This window comes from Gekko japonicus, unplaced genomic scaffold (genome assembly GCF_001447785.1).
Source record: "Gekko japonicus isolate JY-2015 unplaced genomic scaffold, Gekko_japonicus_V1.1 scaffold1188, whole genome shotgun sequence".
NCBI lineage: Eukaryota > Metazoa > Chordata > Lepidosauria > Squamata > Gekkonidae > Gekko > Gekko japonicus.
In genome coordinates this window covers 546771-574551 of record NW_015171539.1, presented here as the reverse complement: position 1 = coordinate 574551, position 27781 = coordinate 546771, and the positions used below count along the sequence as shown (strand labels likewise).

Below are 27781 nucleotides of genomic sequence, written 5' to 3'. Positions count from 1 at the left end.
AGAACAGACGGACGCAGAGGAGCAGGAACATGGAGTTGGCCCAGAGGGGGGCCCCCCTGCCTCACCAGTGCAGGACCCGCCCATGGAAGAGTGTCCCGACAGGGCCCCCAACGCCTCGGAGGCCACGGCTCGGCTTCGTCGGCGCCTGCTCCCAGAACAGATGGACGCAGAGGAGCAGGAACACGGAGTTGGCCCAGAGTGGCCCCCCCTGCCACACCCGTGCAAGATCCGCCCATGGAAGAGTGTCCCGACAGGGCCCCCAACGCCTCGGAGGCCACGGCGGAGGCCCCAACAGCCGGCGCTCCGGAACCAGAGCACAAGAACCGGGGCCCCCGAGGTCCCCATTCCGACCCCCAGACGATCCACCAGGGAGCAGCGCCCCCCGGCGTACCTAAAGGACTATGTGACATGGGGGGGCCGAACCATGGGGGGAGGGATGTTGTGTCCGCTGGCCGCCACCAGGGACCAGCGAGCACCCAGGGCTTGACCCTGGGTGGACAATGGGAACTGGTCTCTTGGTCTCTCCAACGGGGAGCCAATAGAAACGGGGAGGGAAGTTCGAACCTCCCAATGGGATCCAGGGGTGTCCCCTGGATATGTATATAGTTGGCCTCCTGGCCGTTTGCTTTGTCTTAGTTGTGTAAGAGTCAAGCGTGCACCATGGTATGTGAGCTGAGTGGGCCTAGCCACGCGGTCAACCCACTACACAATACTCTCAGTACCCAGTAAAAGGAAAAGGGGCAGGGCATACTGGCCAGTGAGAGGTGATAAATGGGGTGTTCTTGGAATGTCAATTTCAGGGCTTTTTTTTTTTTGTAGAAAAAGCCCAGCAGGAACTCATTAGCATAATAGGTCACACCCAACAGCTGAAACTCATTAGCCTATTAGGCCACACCCTGATAGCATAGCACATTAGCATATTAGGCCACACCCCATGCCTTCCCTTCGCTTGCCCGGGCAAGCCCCCCTTTGAAGGGAAGAGAAGGCTGAGGAAGGCACAGGGAGGCATTTAAATGCCTCCCCGATCCTTCCAGGGGGGCCCTGGTCCGCTTGCCTCGGAGTCGCCAGGGTGTGTGTTTTGCTCTCCAGGCCTTCCCTCCGTAGCCACACACGCAGAGGTTTTGGCTGTAGTGGGCGTGGCCAACTCTGAAGCCAGCCGGAACTCCGTTCCTGTGTGTTCCTGCCCCAAAATAGCCCTGGTTAATTTGAGTCCGTCTGCACTCCCTTTATCGTCAATTAAGCATAACTAAAAGATACCCCAGACTGACTTTCTTTTCTTTGGTATGTCCCTTAGAGTGGCTAAGGTAGACAAACACTGTTTCTAACAAGTTCTCCTGGAGAAAGTGGATGCTTTGGAGGGTGGGCTCTCTGTGGCATTGTATCCCACTGAGGTCCCTGTCCTCCCCAGGCTCCATCCCCAAATCTCCAGGAGTTTCCAAACCTGGATCTGGCTACCCTACCCCCCCCATCCCCGGCGGGTAGCTGGGGGAACCTGGCAACCCTAATAATTAGAGACTGTGGTCTATACATCTGTGTATAACTTACTGTAAGAAGGATCCTATTTATGTAATATGCGTGCCAGGGGTCATTTCGTAGAAAAAGAGGTGCAGGAGGTTTGATTCCCCACTCCTCCACTAGCAGCTGGCCGGATGACCTTGGGCAAGCCATAGTTCTGATAAGAGCTGTTCTCGAAAAAGAGCAGTTTCTGTCAAGAGCACTCTCAGCCCCACCCACCTCACAGGGTGTCTGTTGTGGGGAGGGGAAGGGAAAGGAGTTTGTAAGCCGCTCTGAGACTCCCTTGGGTAGTGAAGGGTCGGGTATAAATCCAATCTCCTCCTTCTCCTCCTCCTTCTTCCTCTTCTTCCTCTTCTTCCTCCTCCTCCTGCTCCTCACAGGGTGTCTGTGGTGGGGAGGGAAAGGAGTTTGTAAGCCGCTCTGAGACACCTTTGGGTAGTGAAGGGCGGGGTATAAATCCAAACTCTTCTTCTTAAAACATCTACATTATGTTATATGCTAATTTGCTGTTTGACCTCTGTCTGTATGTATGAACCATTAAACTTCCATTTCAGTGTATCTCAGGAAGCGTGCTGGCACACAAAAGCTCATACTGTGAATAAAACTTTGTTAGTCTTCATGATTTTTTTTTATTTTCTCAAAAAAAGTGGAATACAAAAGGGAAGAGCGAAAACTATAGATTCATCAAATTTATCAAATATTATGGGTTGTTACTACAAGTAAAAATTAGACATATCAGTAGGAATACATCTTTCAAATACAGAAGCACTTGCAATGTTCCCTCTAAGCTGTGGAGTCTTGTGAGCAAAAATTCTACTTTGTGAGCTACTGGCATTAAAGTTGTGAGCAAGTGATTTGGCTACTGCAACTGCATCAATTAGTTTGCTCTGGAGCCCTCCTTCCTGAGCTAAGACAAAAATCTGTGAGTTGGAGGCTAAAAAACTGTAAGCTAGCTCACAGCAACTCAGCTTAGAGGGAACACTGAGAAGCAGACAATAAAATATCAATATTCCAGTGTTTTGGGATGGGTTCTCTCTTTAAAAGAATAAACATGAACTTTCCTAATGTTAGCGATAATCTATTAACAATAAGAGAGACTACATCTTTAACAGTTGAACAAACGTCTACACGAAAATCAAATAATCGTTACAACCTGTAACAAACGTCTACACGAAAATCAAATAATCGTGACAACCTGAATATCGTCTTAATCGTTTGTCTAAATCTAAGTTTTATTCCTACTAAATATTTAAACACTAGTGGAATACTAAATAAAAAGACGAAAACTATAATCAGTATCTTCATCACTTTTTAATATGCTTTCCAGATAAGAAGAAGACTACGAGATTGGATTTATACCCGGCCCTTCACTACCCAAAGGTGTCTCAGAGCGGCTTACAAACTCCTTTCCCTTCCCCTCCCCACAACAGACACCCTGTGCGGTGGGCAGGGCTGAGAGAGCTCTGACAGAAACTGCTCTTTTCAAGAACAGCTCTTATCAGAACTACGGCTTGCCCAAGGTCATCCAGCAGGTGCAAGTGGAGGAGTGGGGAATCAAACCCGGTTCTCCCAGATTAGAGTCCAAGCACTTAACCACGACACCATACTGGCTCTGTTGGTCTTCAAGGTGCCGCTGGACTCGAACTTTGCTCTGCCACGTTAGTCTTTAAGGTGCTACTACTGGACCCTTTCCTATGGATGGCTCTGAAATAGCACAGCTCTCTGAAGCACCGTACCCAGTTCTAAGCAATGCTCCCTCTGAGCTGCGGAGTCTTGTGAGCAAAAATTCTACTCTGTGAGCAACTGGCATTAAAGTTGTGAGCCAGCGATTTGGCTGCTGCATAAACTAGTCTGCTCTGGAGTCATCCTTCCTGAGCTAAGACGAAAATGTGTGAGCCGGAGGCTAAAAAATCTGTGAACCAGCTCACACTAACTCGGTTTAGAGGGAACACTGATTCTAAGCATCGTGATCACTGCGCCTGATAATTTTACCATTAATAAGTAATAGCAACTAACAAGACATTTTTATTAAAGATAACATTAAGTCTCCTAACTATGAAAAGCCCATTGAGCTCTTAGCGGGCGACGCCCACACTTTAAAATCTAGTTTTAAATCGATCTCGGATTGACAGATGACGTCCTACCACGTGCCTTTCGGGGAGGGGGGGGGCTTCGCTGACGGACCGCTCGGAGGCGTGTCGACCCCGCCCCCTCCTCCAGCCCGCCCCTTCCCCCCCCTCTCCCCGAGGGGACGTCACGCGCTCCGCCCCTTTCGGCTACCGGACCGGTCTTCTATTTACGCATGCGCCTGCCCTCCTGCCCTCCTCCCCGGTCTCCTTTCCCCCGTGACGTCAGGACGTATTCTTACGCTGGCAGGCACGTAGCGTGCGCTTGCGTGACAGGGCTCGCCCGTCCCCAGACCAGCTCAGCTGCCTCAGTCCCTGGTTTGGAAAAGCGGGGGGGAGAGAAAGGAAAAGACGGAGGCGGAGGAAGGGCGGCCGCCAAGACGGACTTTTTGTGGGACAAGCGCACCGGGCTGGCGGCCAAGAGGGTGCGAGAGTGTGTGGGGGGGAGCCCTTGGGGGGTCACTGAGGGGGTGGGGGAAGGGCAGCTCTGCTGGGGGGGATCTTCTTGTGGTTGTTAATGCTAATTATTAAAAAGGGCCTTGGGTTGTCATTAGTGTGTGTGTGGGGGGGTCAAGGGTGGCTCTTGTGGGGGGGCCAAGTTTGTGAATATGAATGCTGGTAATGGCACTGTTTGTGTGTGTGTGGGAAGGTGGCAGCTGGCTCCTCTTTGTGAATGCGAGTGTTTGGGCTAATAATGAATAATGGCGTTGGATGGTTGTTTTGTTGTTTTTGGGGACAGCCTGTTCTTGAAAGAGATATTGCAAAGTCAGATAGCATATGAAGCGTCGTACACAGGTGTTGAAATAGACGTGCACGCTTTTACCATTTTACGTATCAGAACAGTGCTTTGCAATATTGAGTGTAGAGTGTTTGATCATTTTTGTTATGTACAGTAGGATACCAGGATTAACGTCCAGCTGACCCATACCAGTCCCTGGAGTTAATTGGATCTAGTAGGAGGGTTTAAACATTTTATAATATTAACGCATATTCTGAGAACCACAGTTTGTTCACATGTGCATCTCTCTCTCTCTCTCTCTCTCTCTCTCACACACACACACACACACACTCTCTCTCTCTCTCTCTCTCTCACACACACACACACACACACACACTGCCCCATCAGTAGGGAACCAGGGCAGGAGGGCTGGAATGTCTTATATTATTGGTGTTGTTGGTTGCAGCATTAACAGTGGAAGAAGGGTTGTCACTACTGTCACAGTGACAATACATACAGGGCCATTGCTGTTTGTGTGTGTAGTGGAAAGGGTGGTTCTGCTACTCAGGATGCTGACCTCGTGGTAATAGCAGTTGTAGTTTTAAGGGTGGCAGTACAATTAGAGTGGGTAATAATGCCCTCGCTTACCTGTATACAGCATTGTCAGTGTGCCTAAGGTGAATGACAAGGGCAGTTTTTCAGGGGAGAGGTCTTGCTTTTCTTTTGATACTACTTTATGTTGCTAACTTTTGTTGGAATTTTACTAATAGCTTATATTATTGTGTACAGTTTGGGTCACTGCATCTCAAAAATATATCATAGTATTGGGAAAAGGGCAGAAAGGGGCAACTAAAATGATTAAGGAGATGGAATGCCTTCCCTATGAAGAAAGGTTAAAGAGGTTAAGGCTGTTTAGCTTGGAGAAACGACCCCTGAGATGTGACATGATAGAGGTGTATAAAATTATGCATGGGGTAGAGAAAGTAGAGAAAAAAGTCCTTTTCTCCCTTTCTCACCATACAAGAACTCATGGGCACTCCATGAAATTAATGAGCAATAGGCTCAGAACAGATAAAAGGAAGTCCTTTACCCAAAGAGTAATTAACAGGTGGAATTCACTGCTGCAGGAAGTGGTTGGCGGCTACAAGCATAGGCAGCTTCAAGAGGGGGACTGGGTTAATGTATGGAGCAGAAGTCCATCAGTGGCTACTAGTCACAACGTGTAGATGGAACACTCTGTCGGGGTCCACTACTGATGCTCTGTATTCTTGGTGCTTGGGGGGGGGGCTTCTGGAGTTCTGGCCCCACTCTTGCAGCCATACATGACTACTGGGAATACCATTGCTTTGACCATGCGGACTTTTGTTGGCAGGGTGAGGTCTCTACTTTTTATCATGCTGTTTAGGTTCGCCATCACTTTCCTCCCAAGGAGCAGGCGTCTTTTAATTTAATGGCTGCTGTCACAGTCTGCGGTAATCTGGGATCCCAGGAACGTGAAGTCTGTCACTACTTCCACAACTTCCCCTTCTATTTGCCAAGGAGTGATGGGGCCGGATGCCATGATCTTAGTTTTTTTGATGTTGAGCTTCAAGCCCACTTTTGCGCTCTCCTCTTTTACTCTGAGCAAGAGTCTCTTAAGGTCCTCTTCACTTTCTGCCATTAGAGTTGTATCGTCTGCATAGACGAACAGATTAGTGGAGGATTAATGGAGGAGAGGTCTATCAGTGGCTACTAGCCATGGTGACTGAGGGGAACTTTCACATTCAGAGGCACTAAACCTCTGAATCCCAGAGCCAGGAGGCAGCATCAGGGGAAGGCCTTGGCCTCTCTGCCCTGTTGTTAGCCATCCAGAGGAACTGTATGGTCACTGTGTGAAACAGGAGGCTGGACTACAGGGACTCCTGGTCTGATCCAGCAGGGCTCTTCTAAAGTTCTTTTGAGGAGAAGGCCTCGGCCTTTATTCCATATTGTTGGCCCTCCAGAGGAACTGGTTGGGGCCACTGTGTCAAACAGGATGCAGGACTAGATGGACTCTCACTGGTCTGATCCAGCAGGGCTCTTCTTACGTTCTTGTCAATCTTCTTAACTTTGCTATCCTTTTAATGGGGTGGAGGACCTGGGTGTCCTTTGAATCCCAAATAGATACAATCCAACTTGCATTCAAACGCTGTTATGGTGACATTAGCTTTTATGGACCGGAGCCCGCATCATCAAATGCACAAGAGACTTTTGTCGGCGGGCAAGCTGTTTTGTGCAAAACAGTTGACAATAGCAAGGCCGGAAGGCTGTGAAGTGCTTTTGACGTTTCTACGTCCGGAGACCGTTTGCAGCACAATAGTTTTGTCGTGTTAAATCAAACGGTGGAAGAGAGAGCCATGATTCTGGTTGAGTCCAAAACAAATAGGATCGAGCTTGTGGCCCTTGAGAGGACAACAGGTTTATGGCGGTACAAGCATGACTTCGTCAGATGCATGGCATGCTGCCCTTCGTGTGTTCGTGCATTCGTATATAGAGAAATTGCGAGTGGCAGAGCTGAAAGACCATGAAATTCAGGCGCCAGGCGGTTCCACCTGTGACTTTTTGTACAAAGCTCCAACATATAGAAGAAAGAAAGAAGAATGTAGTCTTCATAGCTTTGCTAAACTTATTTATGAAAATATTTTATTTTACAAAATGTATACCCCGCCTTTCAGTCCTTGTAATATCATGAGGATAACTTGTGTGTCAGTCTTTCTTGAAGGACTATTTATAGAACCCCCAGTAGCAGCAAGCCAGAGAACCTTTGCCATGGGTCAAGCCAGTGTTCCCTCTAAGCTGAGTTAGTGTGAGCTAGCTCACAGTTTTTTAGCCTCTGGCTCACGCATTTTTGTCTTCGCTCAGGAAGGTTGGCTCCAGAGCAAACTGATTTATGCAGTAGCCAAATCACTCATTCAGAACTCCAATGCCAGCAACTCACAAAGTTGAATTTTTGTTCAGAAGACTCCACAGTTTAGAGGGAGCATTGGTTCAAGCCCAGGTAACTCCAGACTTCCAGGTAGACTTGTACACCTGCCGATCTTTTAAAACCAGCTGCTGGGTGCATGAAGAAGGGGGCCTTGTGATTTGGACTCACAGCTTGCAAGGTCACTTTCATCTGCCTTTTTTCCTAGCTGTTCTTTAGCAGAAAGTTCTGGAAGGTGCTGACTTGAACAGGGGCAGCAAGAAACTGTCCCAGGTCTCTTTTGACAGTTACTGCTGTTTGGCACATAGCGGGGGTACATCTTCTGCATTCTCTGCTGCTGTTGTACTGTAATGTTGGAACACTTTCCCTATGACGAAAGGTTAAAGCGCTTGGGGCTCTTTAGCTTGGAGAAGCGACGGCTGAGGGTGACAGGATCGAGGTTTATAAGATTCTGCATGGGATAGAGCAGGTCGAGAAAGGAGTACTTGTCTCTCTTTCTCACAATACAAGAACTCGTGGGCACTCCATGAAATTGCTGAGCGGTTGGGTTAGAACGGATAAAAGGAAGTCCTTCTTCACCCAAAGAGTGATTCACACATGGAATTCACTGCCACAGGAGGTGGTGGCAGCTACAAGCATTCCGGAGGGCGTCAGAAGAGGGCCTGGCGTGAGGTGGTCCACGGGGTCGCGAAGAGTCGGACTCGACTGTGCGACTGAATGACAAGAGCAACAACAAAAGAAACACAACCACAAAAAAACCCAAGAACTGAGATTGTAGGCTGACTCCTAGCGTAAAACTGTTTAGCGAACCATTTCACCTTCATAGAACTCCTACCTGATGTTGTTGAAAGCAGTAATAATTATGTATCATTTTTTCAGAAGCTTCATTTCCTCCTGACCTGCCTCTGCGTAGAGATCTTGGGATTCTTGGGCCATCTCCCACCCAAATACTGACCAGGACTCACCCCGCTTTGCGATTAGACTCGGCTATACTGGCCCAGCGATGGCAAATACTTATAGTACTACACGATCGTATAGTACTATATCTACTATAATATTTAGTATACATACTGTCTAAAACAGCTGTAAAAGGTCTTGCACTGACGAAACTTACTGTGAGCAAGGCTCCGTTAAGGTGTCTTGTCATTATTAAATTTAAGCTGCAATAGCTGGGAGATAGATTTTAACTTTAAAGGGGATTTAACTCTAAAAGGGATTAAATAGACTTATCCTCCACGAATCTATCAATGGCTACTAGCCATGGTGACTGAGGGGAACCTCAACATTCAGAGGCACTAAGCCTCTGAATCCCAGAGCCAGGAAGCAACCTCAGGGGAAGGCCTCGGCCTCTCTGCCCTGTTGTTGGGCCTCCAGAGGAACTGGTTGGGGCCACTGTGTGAGACAGGATGCTGGACTAGAGGGACCTTCAGGGGTCTGACCCAGCAGGGCTCTTCTCATGTTCTTATGAGGCGAAGGCCTCGGCCTCTCTGCCCTGTTGTTGGGCCTCCAGAGGAACTGGTTGAGGCCACTGTGTGAGATGGGATGCTGGACTAGATGGACCTTCAGTGGTCTGATCCAGCAAGGGCTCTTCTTATGTTCTTATGAAGGCCTCGTCCTCTCTGCCCTGTTATTGGCCCTCCAGAGGAGCTCTTTGGGGCCACTGTGTGAGACAGGATGCTGGACTAGATGGACCTTCAGTGGTCGGATCCAGCAGGGCTCTTGTGATGTTCTTATGAAGGCCTCGGACTCTCTGCCCCATTGTTGGCCCTCCAGAGGAACTGGTTGAGGCCATGGTGTGAGACAGGATGCTGGACTAGATGGACCTTCAGTGGTCTGATCCAGCAGGGCTCTTGTGATGTTCTTATGAAGGCCTCGGACTCTCTGCCCGGTTGTTGGCCCTCCAGAGGAACTGGTTGAGGCCACGGTGTGAGACAGGATGCTGGACTAGATGGACCTTCAGTGGTCTGACCCAGTAAGGGCTCTTCTTACGTTCTTAACGTTGTGGGGCATCGCTAGATGAACATGTGTTAAGACATCTGTTTGGAATGTGTTTTTGCCATTCACAGTTGACTACCGAGCCAAAAGAAAAGGCTGTGTAATTCAGAACGGGGGTCTCTTTCTGACATGCAGCTGCCACCACCCATGTCTCAGAGCTCAGCTGCTTCGGGTATCGGTGTAACTCCCCCTCCTTTGATCCCTCCCCAGATGCCTCACTCCAGAAGGTGCCGCTCTTCAGAACGCAGCAGCCGGGGCAGCCGGGGCAGCTATCACGAACGTTACAGAAGCCGCAAGCACAAGAGGAGGCGGAGTTGCTCACGGTCGAGCAGCAGCGACCGGCAACACCGCAGGGAAGACAGCTACCACGTCCGGTCCCGGAGGTAAGTGGGAGGAAAGGTGAGAGAAAGCTGAGCACACAACTTAAGATCGTGGCTCGCCTTGGGGAATTCACGTACAGCGCTGTCCTAAGTGGAGTTACTGCTATTCTAAGTCCATTGGAGTCCTGAAAACGCAGCACTTAGGACCTCTCAGCCGTACACGACAAGGCAGTTGTGTGACAGACAAGGGGGAGTGAAGAAGACCCTGGGTGCAGAATGCTACGGCATGCGGGAGCACATCCAACCTGTGCAGAAAGCGCTGCACTGGCTGCCAATAGCATACCCGATTCGCTTTAAGGTGCTGTTTTTGATCTTTAAAGCCCTTTATGGTCAGGATCCAGCATCCCCAGACATTGCCCAGAGAGCACTGCGTTCAGGGGCCCAAAACTGGCTGGCCTTCCCAGGCCCCAAAGAAGTCAGGCTGGCGATAACCAGAGCCAGGGCCTTCTCAGTGGTGGCTCCGTACTGGTGGAATGAGCTCCCAGAAGAGATCAGGGGGGCCTGCAAGACGGAGCTCTTCCACCAGGCCTTTGACTAGGAGCCGCTTTAAACACTGAGGAGTGACCCTGTGCCCTGGCTTCACCACCGTCAGCCTGTCTTGCCACATAAATGAGTCGACCAAACTGAGCTGACGTGAGAATAACATCATGACTGTCACCTAAGTATTACTGTACAGTCTAGAAACTTTGCTCCCGCACTTTATTCGAGTATGTTCCAGCACTTTACGATAATAATTGAGTTGTTTTACTGTTGTTTTATGACAGATTTTCATTGTATTTATATGTACTTTTATATAAGCCGCCCTGAGCCTGCCTTAGCTGGGAGGGCAGGGTCTAAATTTAATAATATAATAATAATAATAATAATAATAATAATAATAATAATATAAAAAATAAAATTTATTTGATTTGTATTGCTTCTGCTGTAATCTCTTAACTGCTGGATGGTTTGATTAATTTTTACTTATTTACCTTGTTTCTAGCCCAGCTTTCTTACTGAGACTCGCAGTGGGTTGGGTAACAGAATAAAAACCATGCACTCACGTAGCAGACAACACCCAGTGAACAATGTAATGGCAAAGTTTAAGCACTGGATTTTTTAATGTGTTCAAACCGAGATTTATAAGAACAAAGTTTGAGTCCAGCGGCCCCTTTATGACCAACAAAGTTTATTTATTTATTTATTTGATTTGATTTATACCCCGCCCTCCCCGCAATGCCTTTGCCCTCCCCAGTACGGAGCCACCACTGAGAAGGCCCTGGCTCTGGTTATCGCCAGCCTTTCTTTAATTCTGGGTTCAAGCTTTTGTGTGCATGCAAACTTCATCAGATACTTTGAAACAGACTTCCTCAAGCCTTGCATATAGATAGAGAGCGGGTGGGGGGCTTAGTTGCCAGGAAGGGCTCGTTAGAGTTGAGATTAGGAGTGTGCACGAAAAACAAATCGGCTTTTTTTGGATTCGGGTCCATTGGACCCGGAAAATATCGGTAGTTCCTGATATTTCCAAATATTGGTATGATATTGGGATTCGGGTAAATAATTGGGAAAGCCAAATTTATTTGGGGGTCTAAAAATGTCTTCTCCCGTCACTCACAGAGGTGTCCTGCAGCAGCGGCGTGACTCAAGCAATGAAAGGAAGCTATTTTAAAAATGCCTCCCCTCCCCTCCACTCACGAACTTATGCCACCACGGCATGCCTCTATAAACGAAGGGAATGCCTTCTCCAAGCCGTGCTGCTGCAATGACAATATAGCTGGCCCCAATAAAAGCCAAATAAAATCGAGATGTATAAGTAGCTGAGTCATAGGTATAGATAAGATTGGATTCTGAGACGCCCGGGATCCAGTAGAAACATAGCAGCATATTTTGAGCCTGAATGTTAATTGAGATCAGCGTCCTATCTGAATTTAATATTCTGAAGACTTGTTGTCTAACATTTATGAAACTGAGAGCTTTGGCACCACTATAATATCTCCTGAAGAAGATCCATTTTTTGAAACGTTGTTATGTAATCCGGAGACGACGTTGATTATGTACCTTGGTTCAAGGATTTTCTATTGAGTTGTGTATCATGTTGTAGTGCTTTAGATTGCAATACATAAACAGCATTCTTTATAAGTCTTCTGACTGTTTGTGGGTCAGACTATCACGACTGTTGGCTTTATACTTGTTTAACTGATTGGGTCGTGTGTGTCTTTTGTAAGATTGGATTAAAGCAGTTGGTAAGACCTGTGAATAGCGGCAAATTAGCACACACATACAAGAGTGAGCAAACAAATTTGAGAACTGTGTTGGGCTTGGAGATGCCTCAGGACTCAAACTAAGTTCGATTTTGGGTATAAGCGAGAACTCAGAGACTTGGCATATGTAGATGCACACTTCTTCAGATACATTGAAACAGATTTCCTCAAACATTATGTATAGGGGTGTGTGGGGGTAGTTGCCAGGAAGAGCTAATTGGAATAATGCAGTTGGTAAGACCTGTGAATAGCAGCTCTCTCTACCTGTGTGTAAAGCCGGAAGAAACCCATTTCAGAGTATCTGAGGGAGTGTGCATGCCCATGAAAGCTTATACCCAGAATTAAACTTGGATGGTCTCGAAGGTGCCACTGGACTCCAACTTCGTTCTGTTGCTTCAGACCAAACTTGTTTAACGTAAGAGCCACATAGAATAAACATCAGATATTTGCAGGGGTCATTTCGTAGAAAAAGAGGTGCAGGAGCTCATTAGCATAACTTATTTGCATATGCCACGCCCCCTGACATCACCGGAAGTGTGTCAGAAGGCAACACCCACCGCTCAGGCTCCACTGGACTGTTTTGGATCGCTAGCTATTGGGGGGAGGGGATGTGCAGATCTGCCCCCACAGAGGAGGGAGAGCTTGTACTTGATGGGGGGGCTCTGCAACTTACCTGGCTGCTTCTTGCTCCTCGTGGCCCGACTGAGGGCTGCTGGGAGCATGGGGTGGGGCTTGTTGCATGTGCCTGCCTCCTGGGCTCCTTACTGCCGGAGCTCCGCTCCTGTGTGCTCCTGCAGGAAATGACCCCTGGATATTTGAAAGCTGCAAGACATGAACAAATATAGCCCATACCTTTTAATTGAAAAATATGCAGATTTGCTTTTAATTAACATAAAATGAGGCTGCCGAAAATAAAAACAAAAGGGATAAAAAGAGGTACTGATAACAATATTTATTTGTCCAACAATATTCGTAGGCTTGGGGGCGGGCGGGCTTTGAGAACACATTTAAAGTTGCTTTCTTTCTACCTCCCAGGGTGTCTGTTGTGGGAAGGGGAAGAGAAAGGAGTTTGTAAGCCGCTCTGAGACTCCAAGTGAAGGGCGGGGTATGAATCCAATCTCTTTTTCTCCTCTTCTCTTTCTCTGCTCACCCCACCTCAAGCCTACCCAGAGAGGGGAACACTGGCTGGGGAAGGGAAGACCAATAGGGGAGGCATGCCTCCCCTTCACTTCCCCAGCCACCCTGCCGGGAGCCACACAATAGATGTGAAAGAGCCACAGTTTGGCCACCCCTGCTTCAGACCAACATGGCTGATTTGTTCTTTTCTGTGCTAGTAGAAAGTAAAATACATACGGCCAGAACTCCTTGGAGGGCAGGTGGGATAAAAGTGTAAACAAGCATCCTTTTATTCTCAATATTCTCTCATCTCCATTTGATCCTCACAACAGCCCTGTGAGGGAGGGCTAAACTGGTTGTGCATGACTAGTCCAAGGTCACCTAGCAAGTCCACGAAAACGGAGAGGCTGGTTAGAATTTTCCAGCCCCGTGGGTCAAGTACGCAGGGTGAATAAGCCACATTGCAAATACGGATACAGATCCGGAGCGTCAGATGGTTTGCACACAGAAAAAGGATGTTTATTTAATTTATACCCTGCCTTTCTCCTCTGTTTTATTCTCACAACAACCTCGTGGGGGAGGTTAGGCTGGGTGCGGGGGATTGTTGCGAGGTCACCCAGCCAGCTTCCATGGCAGAGTGGGGATTTAAACCTGGGTTTCCCAGATCCTAGGCCAGCACTAACCACTGTACGGTACCGAATCTCTAAAGCAACGCAGTTACATTTTTCACATAATAAAAGTCATTGAAAGGAGCCGCCGTAAAAATTAAAATCAAATTCCAGAAAATCAGGTCTGCTAGGTTCACTTTGAGACTTTATCACTGAGCGACGTGGCCCCGGAGATAAATTTCCCTGTTACATCCGTCAGCCTTTTGTCGTTCCCCAGGAGAAGGTTTAGAAGGTGGTAATTCAGCAGAGCAATCAGGACAAAGCAGCCTTAAGTATAATCTCCGCTCTTTGCCTAATATACATCCTACAAGAAAAGAAATATATATGCACACATTGACAATAGGTTATAAAGTCTAGGCTTCACCAGGGCATCTTCTCTGCTTTGGAAGGATTGCTCTGGTGTCTGCCCTGTTAACTCCGCTTAGGGGAGCATGTTCAAGCCGAATCTTGAGAGATTCGAGAGCCAGTTTGGTGTAGTGGTTAAGTGCGCGGACTCTAATCTGGGAGAACCGGGTTTGATTCCCCACTCCTCCACTTGCACCTGGCTGGATGACCTTGGGCAAGCCGTAGCTCTGATAAGAGCAGTTCTCTCAAGTCTCTCTCAGCCCCCACCTACCTCACTGGGTGCCTGTTGTGGGGAGGGGAAGGGAAAGGAGTTTGTAAGCCGCTCTGAGACTCCTTCGGGTAGTGAAGGGCGGGATATAAATCCAATCTCCTCCTCCTCCTCCAAGCATGCCAAAACAGCCTGCAATAAATAGGAACCATGAGAGTAAGTATCTACCGTACTATATGTAAATGCATGTAAATCTGTGCTGTGCACTCTATTAAATACTCAGTCAAGGAAGCCACGGCCCTCAGTTTGCCTGAACAAGGCTGTTAACGAGAGGATGTTTTGGAGGACATCGACTCATAGGGCTGCCACAAGTTGGAAGTGACTTCACAGCACTACACACACACACACAACGGCAAGGATGACTTGGACTTATTTCTGCATGCACAGGCCAGAAAAAAACAGGTGGTCTGTTAAAAGTTAAAAAAACAGGGGGTTAAGTTAAAAAAAAACCCTTTGTGTTTGTGTCCTTTGTAAAGTTATTATATCTCTGCTACCTGGCATTACATTTTATGAAACACATGGCCCGGCCCTACAAGGTCTCATGTATGTCAGAACTCTGCTGGCTCCCCAAATGAATTGTCCGCTTCTCCCACGCAGCCACGATGACCACTCGTCCGACCGGCGGTACTGCGACGGCTACCGGCGAGACGGCTACAGTCGCGAGCGCGGCGAAGCATACTACGAGGCCGAGTACCAGCACTCCTACGAGTACCAGCACTCCCGGGACAGGGACTGCAGCTACCGCAGCTGCAAGAGCAGCCGGCGGAAGCGCCGGCGGAGACGCCGTCGCACCCGCTCCTACAGCCGCTCTTCATCGGTGAGTATCCGCCGGTCCCTCCCTTCCCTCCCGCCCCACCCCATGCAGTGTGCTTGGTAGGTAGCACACCCTTTCGGGCATGGTGGCGGAGATGGACAGAGCTGCATGTTTTCGTGCTTTGGGGTCTCTCAGGGCAGTCCGGGGGCCGGGTTCCTGCTCTATAAATGCCTGCAACTGCTTTTCTTAAGGATCAGGGGTAGAAGTCTCTGTGTAGGAGGCCTGTAGTCGCTCCGTCCCCGCCGGTTTGGCAGGGACTTACTGCTTGCTGCTGCGGTGTTTGTGGCGTGTGTGTGAGCGTGTGCTGAATTAGGTTTATATGCTGCAGAAGAAAATCCCAAGGCGGCTTCTGGTTCTCAGCTAAAACAGATGTAAAACGCATTGCGATTAAAAGTCCAAGGAAGCAGCGGCGCTCAATTAAAACAGAGCAGTCTTAGCAAATAATACGGAGCGGTATTCGAGGGAAAGGGAAACAGGAAGGCCGCGTACGAAAGGGAGCAAGCGGTCGCAGCACAGCTAAGGGAAAAATCTAACCGTCCACTAAGGCCTGGGCAGACGAAGCGTAACCTAAGGAAACGAAAGCCGTCTCTTTTATTTTTATTTATTAAATCTCTGCTGTCAACTCGTAGCTGACTGAATGGCGACCCTGTGGGGGTTTTTCGAGGCAAGAGACATTCAGAGGTGGTTTGCCATTGCCTGCCTCGGCATCACAACCCTGGTATTCCTTGGTGGTCTCCCTTCTGAATTCTGGCCAGGCCTGACCCTGTTTAGCTTCTGAGACCCGATGAGATCGGGCTAGCCTGGGCTATGCGGGTCAGGGTCTCTCTCGTATTAGGCCCAACTAAAAAAAAAAATCAGTGCAAAGTTCTGCTTAGAATTCTTCATCAGAACGGATGTTAAAATAAAATAAGGAAGGGGAAGCAGATGTTTCAGGCCATGACGTTGAAGGGTCTTGCCTACAATTTGGGCAGAACCTGCAACAGCTTCGATTTAGATTAGGTAGCTGTATCAAGTAGCACTTTGGGCTTTCGAGGAAGGGGGGGGGGAGGCGGTTTCCAACCTGTAATCAATCATACGTATCTCTAGGACGGCTCAGGCCCTTTGTGAGGCTAAGAGCAGAGGGGGAAATCGTCGTAGTCTTTACCTTAAGAAACCTTAGAGGGTGTGTCAAGCTAGCAGTCTTCAGCCTTTCCAACCTGAGAATCCCTGAACTGCATGAACATAAGAGGAGGTCATGTGACAGGAAGGGGAGGGGCCAGAATAATGACCTCTCACCGGGGGAGGGAGTCGACATAGAGAACTGTTTCTCCCTCTGCCAGAATACTAGAACTCAAGGACATCCAATGAAGCTGGTGGGCGCTTACACGTCTTCAGACACTGAGTGATTGAAATGTGGAATTCACTGTCAGAGGACGTAGCAATGGCCGCAGGCATAAGGTAAAGGTTTCCCTTGCTCGAAAGCTAGTCAAATCCAACTCTGGGGGGCGGTGCTCATCTCCGTTTCCAAGCCGAAGAGCCAGCGCTGTCCGAAGACGTTTCCATGGTCATGTGGCCGGCATGACTAGACGCCGAGGCGCACGGAACACTGTTACCTTCCCACCGAAGTGGCGCCTATTTATCTACTTGCAATGTCTTGCTTTCGAACTGCTAGGTTGGCAGAAGCTGGGGCCAGAGACAGGAGCTCACTCGGTCACGCGGCACTCGGGTCTCGAACTGCCGACCTACAGGCCTTCCGGTCTGCAGCTCAGCCATAGAAAGGGGTTTGAATAGATTCACAGAGGGTAGGTCTATCAGTGGCTACTAGCCATGGTGACTTACGTCAAGGCTAGGACCGTGAGCTGGGGACCAAGAGAGGCAGGAAATGTTAAGCCCAGGTCTGGGAGGGGTGCCATTGTGAGGAACAAGCCGTGTCTTGGATCCTGGAGGGATCCTCTGAGCCACTGGCTGTCCTCCTGTTCCTTTCAGCGTGTGTTCAAAGAGAGGCGGGAGGCCATGGTGACTTACGTCAAGGCTAGGACCATGAGCTGGGGACCAAGAGAGACAGGAAACTTTAAGCCAAGGTCCGGGAGGGGTGCCATTGTGAGGAACAAGCCGTACCTTGGATCCTGGAGGGATCCTCCGAGCCGCTGGCCGTCCTCCTGTTCCTTTCAGCGTGTGTTCCGAGAGAGGCGGGAGGCGCGGCATCCCTGTCCCCTGTGTACTCACACCACGGCAGGTTCTTCCAAAAGGCAGCAAAAAATGACTTTGCTGTTGGGGGCGGGTGACGCAGCAAATGGGGCTTTGCAAGAGTCCAGGAGCACCTTCAAGACTAACAATATTTGTGATGGGATGAGCTTTCGTAAGTCACCACTCACTTCTTCAGGTATCTCGCCACAAATGCTCCCTCTAAGCTGTGGAGTCTTGTGAGCAAAAATTCTACTTTGTGAGCTACTGGCATTAAAGTTGTGAGCGAGCCATTTGGCTGCTGCATGAAAGAGTTTGCTCTGGAGCCCTCCTTCCCGAGCTAAGATAAAAACCTGTGAGCTGGAGGCCAAAAAACTGTGAGCTAGCTCACACTAACTCGGCTTAGAGGGAACACTGCTCACCACAAATTTTGTTAGTCTTGAAGGGGCTCCAGGACTCTTGCTCTTTTCTGCTGCTACAGACAGACTATCACGGCTTACCCACCTTGATCTGCCTAAGGAAAGGTGGCGGTCGTATCACCTGACCAGCATCTCTGCTCCCGCATAGAGAGTCCCAGCTGCTTCAGTCTCTCCTCCTAGGACGTGGTAACCATTGTAAATCGAAGTCATGGAACACTTAGAGATGGACAGCTGGCAGACCGCAGACCCATGAGGTTAGGGAGTGCCCCAGACTGTTGGTTCGTTTGTCCCAATACTTTGGGAGCGTGCCTGTCTGAAGAGCGACGGCCCCAGGAATAGACAGCTTTAAAGGGGGGTTAGATAAATTCTTGGACTATAGGTCTATCAGTGGCTACTAGCCACGTTGACTGAGGGGAACCTCCACATTCAGGGGCACGAAATCCCAGAGCCAGGAGGCAAAATCAGGAGAAGGCCTTGGCCTCTTATGTGGTTTTGTTGGCCCAATCAGAGGAACTGATTGAGACAGGATGCTGGACTAGATAGACCCTCACTGGTCTGATCCAGCAGGGCTCTTCTGATGTTCTTGTGAGGGGAAGGCCTCGGTCCCTCTGCCCTGTTGTTGGCCTTCCAGAGGAACTGGTTGAGGCCACTGTGTGAGGCAGGATGCTGGACTAGATGGACCCTCACTGGTCTGATCCAGCAGGGCTCTTCTTACTTGGGGAAGGCCTCGGCCTCTCTGCCCTGTTGTTGGCCCTCCAGAGGAACTGGTTGAGGCCACTGTGTGAGACAGGATGCTGGACTAGATAGACCCTCACTGGTCTGACCCAGCAGGGCTCTTCTAATGTTCTTATGAGGGGAAGGCCTCGGCCTCTCTGCCCTGTTGTTGACCCTCCAGAGGAACTGGTTGAGGCCACTGTGTGAGACAGGATGCTGGACTGGATGGACCCTCACTGGTCTGACCCAGCAGGGCTCTTCTGATGTCCTTATGAGGGGAAGGCCTCGGCCTCTGTGCCCTGTTGTTGGCCCTCCAGAGGAACTGGTTGAGGCCACTGTGTGAGGCAGGATGCTGGACTAGATGGGCCACTGGTCTGATCCAGCAGGGCTCTTCTTATATTCTTAGTCTGAATTGAGGGCTTTGGCCAAGCAAGTGTCCTCCCAGCGCCGTAGCAAGAAAGAAAGCATCCGGAACTTGTCCAAGCCAAGGGGGAGAGCAAGCAGGAAGAAGAACGGCAAGCAGTGGGGACCAATTTTATGCAGACAACCTGTCCCTTCCAGGGAGCTCTGGACACTGAACGTGGTCCCCCTCCCTCTTTTCATCCCTGCGGCGTAGTTCAGGCTGAGAGAGAGCTTAGCTTGAGGCTACCTGTTGAGTCTCAAGGCCAAGTGGGGAATTTGAACCCAGGTCCCACTTTGTCTCTTCAGCCACTCTCCAACACGCGCTGTGCTCAATCTTTAGGCCTGGCGAAGGGGAAGCGACAGTATTATTCCATTTTGTAGAGCCGCTCGTTCATCAGAGTGCTCCGGCTCTGTCCATTCCCAGGATATTTTCCTCCCCCATAAAGTGTTGCTTGTCGTAACCCGTTTTTCCCGCTAAATTTTCTTTCTAAATTAAAATAGCAAATCAGGTGCACCCTCATTCTCCCCCCCCCCCAAAAAAAGTTTGACTTTATGAGCATGCAAGAAGAAAAATCTGCTGTCGTAGGTGGCCGTTTCTGGAGTTCGCCATTCACGCGCATGCCTCCCGTTGGGAGGGGATGCACGGCCAGAGTGGTTGACTCATCCAGAGGTGCGACAGGCAGTTTTGTATGACACATGGTGACCTCTGCTGTGACTCTGCCTCGGGAGCCATTAAAAGATGCCAGATGGGGCCATTGTAGACATGTTACAGAGTCAGCCACCCGTGCTGCCGGTAGGAACTAAGTGGGAGAAGATGAGACTGGAGCAGTAAATCATGCAGAGGCATAGCGAGCAGACTCCTTTGTCAACAGGTGCTTAGTTATCATGGAAAGCTTTAATTGCTAAGGCTTACAGCTTGGAAAAATACTGATTTTTACGGGTTGTGGATAGAATTTGTGAAAGGTATCAGGTTCGCCACGGGCGGAATGTTGTTTAAGCCAGTTTCTCAACTTGTTAGTAACTAGGGCTGCTAGATCCGCCAGGAGGGTGGGGGTCAGTGTTCCCCCTAAGCTGAGTTAGTGTGAGCTAGCTCACAGTTTTTTAGCCTCCAGCTCACATATTTTTGTCTTCGCTCAGGAAGGATGGCTCTAGAGGAAACTAATTTATGCAGTAGCCAAATGGCTGGCTCACAGCTTTAATGCCAGTAGCTCACAAAGTAGAATTTTTGCTCACAAGACTCCACAGTTTAGAGGGAACATTGGTGGGGGTTTGCCCACTTTAGGGGTCCCCCAGTCCGCTGGCCCGGATCTGGCCAGTGGGGGAACCCCGCCCCCCAAAATGCCTGGACCGGGCTGACGTGCCCAATGCGATGACGTCACCCGAAGGTGACATCATCTCGCTGGGCACGTCGCCGGGGGGAACGCTCTAGCATTTCGTCTGGAAACTCTGTGGTATTAGAAGATGCTGGGAGAAGAGCTACTGCCCCCCCCCAGGGGGGGGAAGGTAGGGACCCGGCAGCCCTATTGATAACTCTTCCCTGGGCAAGGGGGAGTTTGCTCATATAACATCGCCCTGGTGGGGCAGGGAAGCTGGCATGAATTGTGCCTCCTTGGAGAGCCTCTGCCTTTCCAGAAGCTGTCTGTCTGGGCTAGCAGAGTTCTCGCCTTCTACATGTCCTATGGTCTCCAAGATGCAATGATTACGGTTTCAGCTCCCCCCTGATACGTTAGAGCTCATCTGTCTCTTCTGCCCTCATGCCTCAGCTTGGGGTGGGTCTGTTTTGCGGGAAGACTTCTCCGTATTTCCCCGCCCCCCTCTTCTTTTCATATATAGAGTTATATTTTTTTTACAAAAATAATTATTTTCCTGAGCTAGTGTGTGTGTTATCTTGACTTTGTTTTCCCCCCTTGCAATATCCCTTATCGTTTTTATACATATATGCGCCTCTGTGCCGTATGAATTGGCCTGGGAATCGTCCCGTTCCTCCTCCTCCTAATCCGCCACGGGCCCAACCTGCCTGCCATTTGCCACGGGTGACGGCTCGCCCGCTGACTTGCCCGCGCCGCTTTGAAAACCGCCCCGGTTGGCCCGGTGAATGAATGAATGAATGAAAAAACCAAACCCCCCACAACCTCCGCACCTGCGTTTCGGGGCCCCGCAGCGGAGTCAGCAGAGCAGCCGGAGGGCCAAGAGCGTGGAAGACGACGACGAAGGCCACCTCGTCTATCGCATCGGCGACTGGCTCCAAGAAAGATGTACAGCCAAATCGTAACATTAATCTAGTCTCTAGTTTAAGCTCCCATCCGCAGTCGCACAATTGTTCTGTTAAGCTGTTCATTTTGTCCCGCCCGTCCCCCGCCTGTTCCTTTCATTTCTCTTTGCAGTGTCTGTCTGTTTGATTTAAAAAGGAAGCTTTCCCTTTCCCTTTAAAGTTCCCCTCCCTCCCTCCCTCCTCCCTTATCTTTCTATGTCGTGATCCAAATGGCCAGGGATTTTAATTGGCTTGCTCCAGTCTCCGGGGCGGGCGCTTAGGGCTGGCCCGGGAAGGAAGGCGTTGCGGCGGTGTGTTACGCGCAGTGTCCGGATGCCGCCCGCGCTCACGCCCGCCTCTTCTCTCTGTGTTTCTCTCCCTTCTTAGACGAGATCATCAGCACCCTTGGAGAGGGCACCTTTGGCAGAGTGGTGCAGTGCATTGACCACCGCAGGTAGGCGCACCGTTGGAAGTTTCCTTTCCTAGCTGCAAAAAAATGACATTGCGGAAAAGCAAAGGAGCTGTGGTTTGGACAGGAGCTGTGGTTTGGACAGGAGTTCCTAGTGTGGCGTTCATGGGCATCGCGGCACCCGCATACTCCATTCCTGGCACCCACCAAGTGTTTTTGAGAAGTGGGCGGGGCTTTTGCCCAGCAGGGCTCCCGATTGGCCATTGCAGATTTGATTGGCTGTGCAGATCTTTAGAAACAATGCTTTGGAGGCCCCGCCTGTCTTGTCCACCTCCTGGCAAGCTAGACCATGGTCCTCGGGTGAGTTTTAAGAGGTGGAGGCGGTCCTTCAGGTCGCCCCGGCCCCAGGCGTCATGGGGTTTCAGTGGTAAGAATTTATACTAATTGATATTCCCAGTGAGATTTCGAATTTATTATTACAGTCCATGACCAGCACAAGATCAGTTACAGCAAGGTAGATGAATCTAATAAGTTTTAGGAAATGCACAATATTTAAGATTACCGAACGGAACGGCCGATGCATTCTTAAAATCACAGAACAGACTGAACAAAACGTCTGCATTTTATGATCCAGCAACATCCTGTGTTAATTCCCTGCAAATTCTGCACGATGCTGCAAGAAATCTGGCACAGGGGAGTGTGTGAGCTGAGGATTTGCATCTGAAAGGAACTTCCTTGTAATTTCCAATTCAGAGCAGGCAGAAAACCTCCCAAACAAAGGTGCAATGATCTTCACGAGGATTTCCTGGTAGAAACGGCAGTGAAGCAAAGTATGCTCATTTGCCTCAACCTTCCCTGCTCCACGGAGCTGTGGTGGCTCAAGTGGTTAAGACACTGAACTGCAGGCTGTGGAAGGTCGATAGTTCAGCAGTTCAAGACCCGAGTGTGCCACATGACGGAGTGAGCCCCCGTCTCTAGTTCCAGCTCCTGCCAACCTAGCAGTTGGAAAGCAAGAAATTGCAAGTAGATAAATAGGTACCACTTCGGTGGGAAAGTAACAGCGTTCCGTGCGCCTTGGTGTTTAGTCATGCCGGCCACATGACCACGGAAACGTCTTCAGACAGCGCTGGCTCTTCGACTTTGAAACGGAGATGAGCACCGCAACCCTAGAGTCGGATTCGACTGGCTTTCGAGCAAGGGAACCTTTACCTTTTTCCCCTGCTCCACACGGGCAAACCCCCTCTGCTAATGGGATATTCCTATAATGGAATGTTCCCCGTCTTCAAAAGCCATCTCGCACAGAGCACGTTGAGTTTAAGACACGTAGATCCTGTCCTCCCTGTACCTATAGCTGAGGCAGCTAATAGCATAGATAATACAATAACCAATGAAATCAAGATGGGTAGCCCTGTTTGTCTGTGGCAGTAGAAAAGAGCAAGAGTCCAGTAACACCTTAAGGATTAACACATTTCGTGGCAGGGGAGGAGCTTTCGTGAGTCACTGCTCACTTCTTCAAATCTGAGTCACTGCTCACTTCTTCTTCAGGAAAGCTCCTCCCCTGCCACAAACCTTGTTAGTCTTTAAGGTGCTACTAACCAATAAAAGGTAAAGCTGCGGTGGCTCAAGTGGTTAAGATGCTGAACTGCAGGCTTTGGAAGGTCAGTAGTTCACCAGTTCGAGACCCGAGTGTGCCACATGACGGAGTGAGCTCCCGTCTCTAGTTCCAGCTCCTGCCAAGATAGCAGTTTGAAAGCAAGAAATTGCAAGTAGATAAATAGGTACCACTTTGGTGGGAAGGTAACAGCGTTCCGTGTGCCTTGGTGTTTAGTCGTGCCGGCCATATGACCACGGAAACGTCTTCAGACAGCGCTGGCTCTTCGGCTTTGAAACGGAGATGAGCACCGCAACCCTAGAGTCGGACTCGACTGGCTTTTGAGCAAGGGAACCTTTACCTTTACCTAACCAATAAAATGTATTTTAAAACCCTCCGCGATCAGTCGTTTGAAAACAAGCCGTCAAGCGCATCCGAGGAAAAGGTTATAATTCTAAAAACCACAAAAGTTCTCATGAAAATGGGCCTAATCTACAGGGGCAAATGTTAAAAGATGGGGTAGTTTAAAAGCGCGAGGGAGTCAGAATGTCTTTCCCAAGTGAGCCTTTTTGGGGAGGGAGTTCCAGAGCATGGGTGCCAGCACGGCGAAGGCCCTATGGATTCAGATGGTGGTACACAGGGGCAAAGGTACTCTTTCAGGTAACTGGGCAGAGCTGGGTGTAAATGTGACGTCAAAATGGTCTGTGGTTCAAATACAAGAGGCATTGTGATTTAGCTTGATCGGGTCAATGCTAAAAACAAAAATAGGGGGGGGGGGAAATTGCTGAATGACCAGAAAGCCGACAGGTTCCCCGAATCACATGTGGGCAGAAGAGAGACAAATGACAGGAAAGACCCTTTGCCCTGCCGTCTTGGAGAGCCACTTGCATTACAAGGAGGCCGTGGCCACCATCCTACCGTAGGCTGGAAGAAGTTCCTCCTGCCAAGACCTGTATTTTATTTCCTTCATTCGTAACCTGCCTTTCTCACCCAGATTCAAGGCAGATTATAGACTATGAAGCAGACAGCAAAGAGACTTCCAGCTAATAGTGCAGGAGGTCTGGGATTCCAGCATTGTGCAATGGAAATAAAATGTCCTGCAACAGGCATGGCATAATACAGAAAGCGGGTAAAGAAAGGTGGGAGGCACCTGTCCGTTACAAAGCAGACCCTTGCGCTATTCCATCACATGCTGTTGCTTTATAACAGGGGTGGCCAAACTTGCTTAATGTAAGAGCCACAAAAAATAAACGTCCGATGTTTGAGAGCTGGAAGACATGAACAAACATTACACGTTTTTACTGGGGAATATGCAGATTTGGTTTTTATTAACATTAAATGAGACTGCCAAAAATAATAACAAAAGCAGTAAAAGCAGATATTGATAATGGTATTTATTTGTCCGATGATACCTGTTTGCTAATGATATTTAGCTTCCCCAGTTGCCCTGCCGGGAGCCGCACAATAGGTGTGAAAGAGCCACGTGCGGCTCCCGAGCCACAGTTTGGCCACCCCTGCTTTATACTGAACAAAGTTTTGAGTCAGTGGCACCTCTCAGACCAACAAAGTTTAATTCTGGATATAAGCTTTCGTGTGCTTGCACACTTCCCCGGAGAAATGTAAAAGGTAAAGGTTTCCCTTGCTCGAAAGCCAGTCGAGTCCGACTCTAGGGTTGCGGTGCTCATCTCCGTTTCAAAGCCGAAGAGCCAACGCTGTCTGAAGACGTTTCCATGGTCATGTGGCCGGCGTGACTAAACACCAAGGCACACGGAACGCTGTTACCTGCCCACCAAAGTGGTCCCTATTTATCTACTTGCAATTTCTTGCTTTCGAATTGCTAGGTTGGCAGGAGCTGGAACTAGAGACGGGAGCTCACTCCGTCATGTGGCAACTCGGGTCTCGAACTGCTGAACTACCGACCTTCCAAAGCCTGCAGTTCAGCGTCTTAACCACTTGAGCCACCGCAGCTGGATGCACTCAAAAGCTGATACCCAGAATTAAACATTTGTTGGTCTGAAAGGTGCCACTGGACTAAAGAAGTCCACATGCACACGAAAGCTTATACCCAGAACTAAAAATGTGTTGGTCTGTAAGGTGCCGCTGGACTTAGGGAAGTGTGCACGCACTCTAAAGCTTACATCCAGAATTAAACATTTGTTGGTGTTAAAGGTGCCACCGGAGTCAGACTTTGCTCTGTTGCTTGAGACCAACGTGGCTACCCCACCTGGATCTGCTTTATGCTGAGTCCAGACCCCTCCGTCCTTTCAAATCAGCATTGTCTGCTCAGACCGGCAGTAGCTCTCCAGGTTGCCTGACCTACCTCACGGCTCTGTTGTAAGCAATGAAAATCGGGGGCAAGACTTGTAACCGATAAAAACATGGGCCAAGCCATACACACAACACCCCGTGAACCTAGTACAGTTCCGCGGGGCCTGTAAGACGGAGCTCTTCCGCCAGGCTTTCGAATAGGAGCCGCCACCATCACTGTTCCACCAACGCCCTATGATTTCCGCAGACTGCCATCCTGGTGCGGGCATTATTGGAGGGAAATGGGAGCATACCATCTTGGCCTTAAACAAAAATTCTAACATCTGGAACCAAACAGAGGAGCACTGAAAATGTTTTCTGATGTTTATCTGTTATGAATTGTCTATCTGTAATTTAACATTGTAATTTAACATTTTATATTGTTTTATTGTTTTACTTGGCATTATGCCCTGTTAGCCGCCCTGAGCCTGCGGGGAGGGCGGGATAGAAATCTAAATAAATAAATAAACTAGAATTGTTAATAACACTTACAATAAACAATCGATATACTACCGAACGTTTGTGCAAACATTACACTGTTTGCACGACCTTTCAGCGGTGTGTATCGTTTATCGTGTCATTGACACTCCTAGTTTACGCAGTGCTCTTTGGTTTCGTTGACGCATGGCCCCGTGTCCCTGTCGTATTGTGTATATACACAGCACCAGCGTCTCCCTTCCTCCATGTCATCCTCACCCACAGCCCTGTGAGTTAGTTCAGGCCGATTAGCTCACGGTTGCCCAGTGAGCTGGCGGGGGGGCCTCAGCCCCCCGCGGTCCCAGGCTCTCTAGCCGTCATCCTGCATCGATTCCCCGTCTGAGTCCAAGTCTTCCTCTCCCTCCCCAGGGGTAACACCCGTGTGGCTTTAAAAATAATCAAGAACGTGGAGAAGTACAAAGAGGCCGCTCGGCTGGAGATCAACGTGCTGGAGAAGATCAACGAGAAGGATCCGGACAACAAGAAGTGAGCATTTGGTGGGGGTGGGTGGTGGGTGGGTGGAGAGATGGCTCAGATGCCCCCCGTGCCTGGCCTTCCCCCGGATTCTCCGACCAGGAGGAGACTCGAACCCGGTTCTAACCAGCCTTGCGCCTCTTTCCAGCTTGTGCGTGCAGATGTACGACTGGTTCGACTACCACGGGCACATGTGCCTGTCCTTCGAGCTCCTGGGCCTCAGCACCTTCGACTTCCTGAAGGACAACAACTACCTGCCTTACCCCATCCACCAGATCCGGCACATGGGCTACCAAGTGTGCCAGGCGGTGAAAGGTGAGTGCCCGGAAAGGTGAAGAGCGGGGGGTGGGGCTGGGGACTTGGGCTTTCTGCATGTGTAGAATTCTGCAGCAGGGTACGCTTCCGTGACTGCAAGAGCTGGCTTCTGCCACTGGTATAAATGGTCCAGTTAACTTAAAACCAGGGGGTTCCCAACATGGTGCTCGTGGGCACCATGGTGCCCGCCAAGTGCTTTTAGAAAGTGGGGGGGGGGTAAGGTGGGGCCTTTCCCCATCAGGGCTTCTGCTTGGCTGTGCAGGTCAAAAAGAAGCCTGTTAAACAGGGCTTCTGCCCGGAATGTTGGAAGAGTTACCATTAGATTTGTATGCCGCCTCGATCCATTTTGTGACTGACTCTACAACTATTCAGCGTAAGTATTAAGATTGAAGGGCTTCTTCTGTTGCTGCGGATAAAGTGATCGGATCAGATCCTGCAGGTTTGCCCCCCCCCCCCCGACTTGAAAGGGAGCTCCGTGCACCAGGGGGAAGTGTCACCCTTATTTGAACGGATCTGAATGTTTCAGCCCAGTATGTTACCGATAGCTGACCTGTCAGTCAATCAAAAAGATTTTTTAAAGGTTTTTTTTTTAAAAAAAAGTTGATTGCCTTAAGTATCCCGCACTTGAGTAGATAATACTGGGCCGGATAGATTGCTAGCCTTTTTCAGAATAAGGCCGCTTCACGTGTTCAACTGAGGCCAGGTAGGAACATCAGAAGAGCCCTGATGGATCTGATCAGTGGCCCATGTAGTCCAGCATTCCGTCTCACACCGTGGCCACCGACTTCCTCTGGAGGGCCAACAGACAGTGTATAGAAGCTGAGGCCTTCCCCTCATAAGAACATCAGAAGAGCCCTGCTGGATCAGACCAGTGAGGGTCCCTCTAGTCCAGCCTCCTGTCTCACACAGTGGCCTCAACCAGTTCCTCTGGAGGGCCAACAACAGGGCAGAGAGGCCGAGGCCTTCCCCTCATAAGAACATCAGAAGAGCCCTGCTGGATCAGACCAGTGAGGGTCCCTCTAGTCCAGCCTCCTGTCTCACACAGTGGCCTCAACCAGTTCCTCTGGAGGGCCAACAACAGGGCAGAGAGGCCGAGGCCTTCCCCTCATAAGGACATCAGAAGAGCCCTGCTG

The 27781-nt window shown here is 49.6% G+C and overlaps 1 protein-coding gene across 2 annotated transcripts in view; it reads left to right on the top strand.

Moving 5' to 3' along the window:
* The first annotated feature begins 9505 nt into the window (after positions 1-9505).
* The window catches only part of CLK2 (CDC like kinase 2), a 27742-nt gene continuing 9466 nt past the window's right edge, over positions 9506-27781 (top strand). For both annotated transcript variants that reach the window (XM_015419641.1, XM_015419640.1), the window contains exons 1-6: positions 9506-9678; positions 14910-15129; positions 20986-21079; positions 21463-21529; positions 26229-26345; positions 26482-26648. In XM_015419641.1, coding sequence (XP_015275127.1) covers positions 9506-9678; positions 14910-15129; positions 20986-21079; positions 21463-21529; positions 26229-26345; positions 26482-26648 — 838 coding nt within the window. The remainder of the gene's footprint in view (positions 9679-14909; positions 15130-20985; positions 21080-21462; positions 21530-26228; positions 26346-26481; positions 26649-27781) is intronic.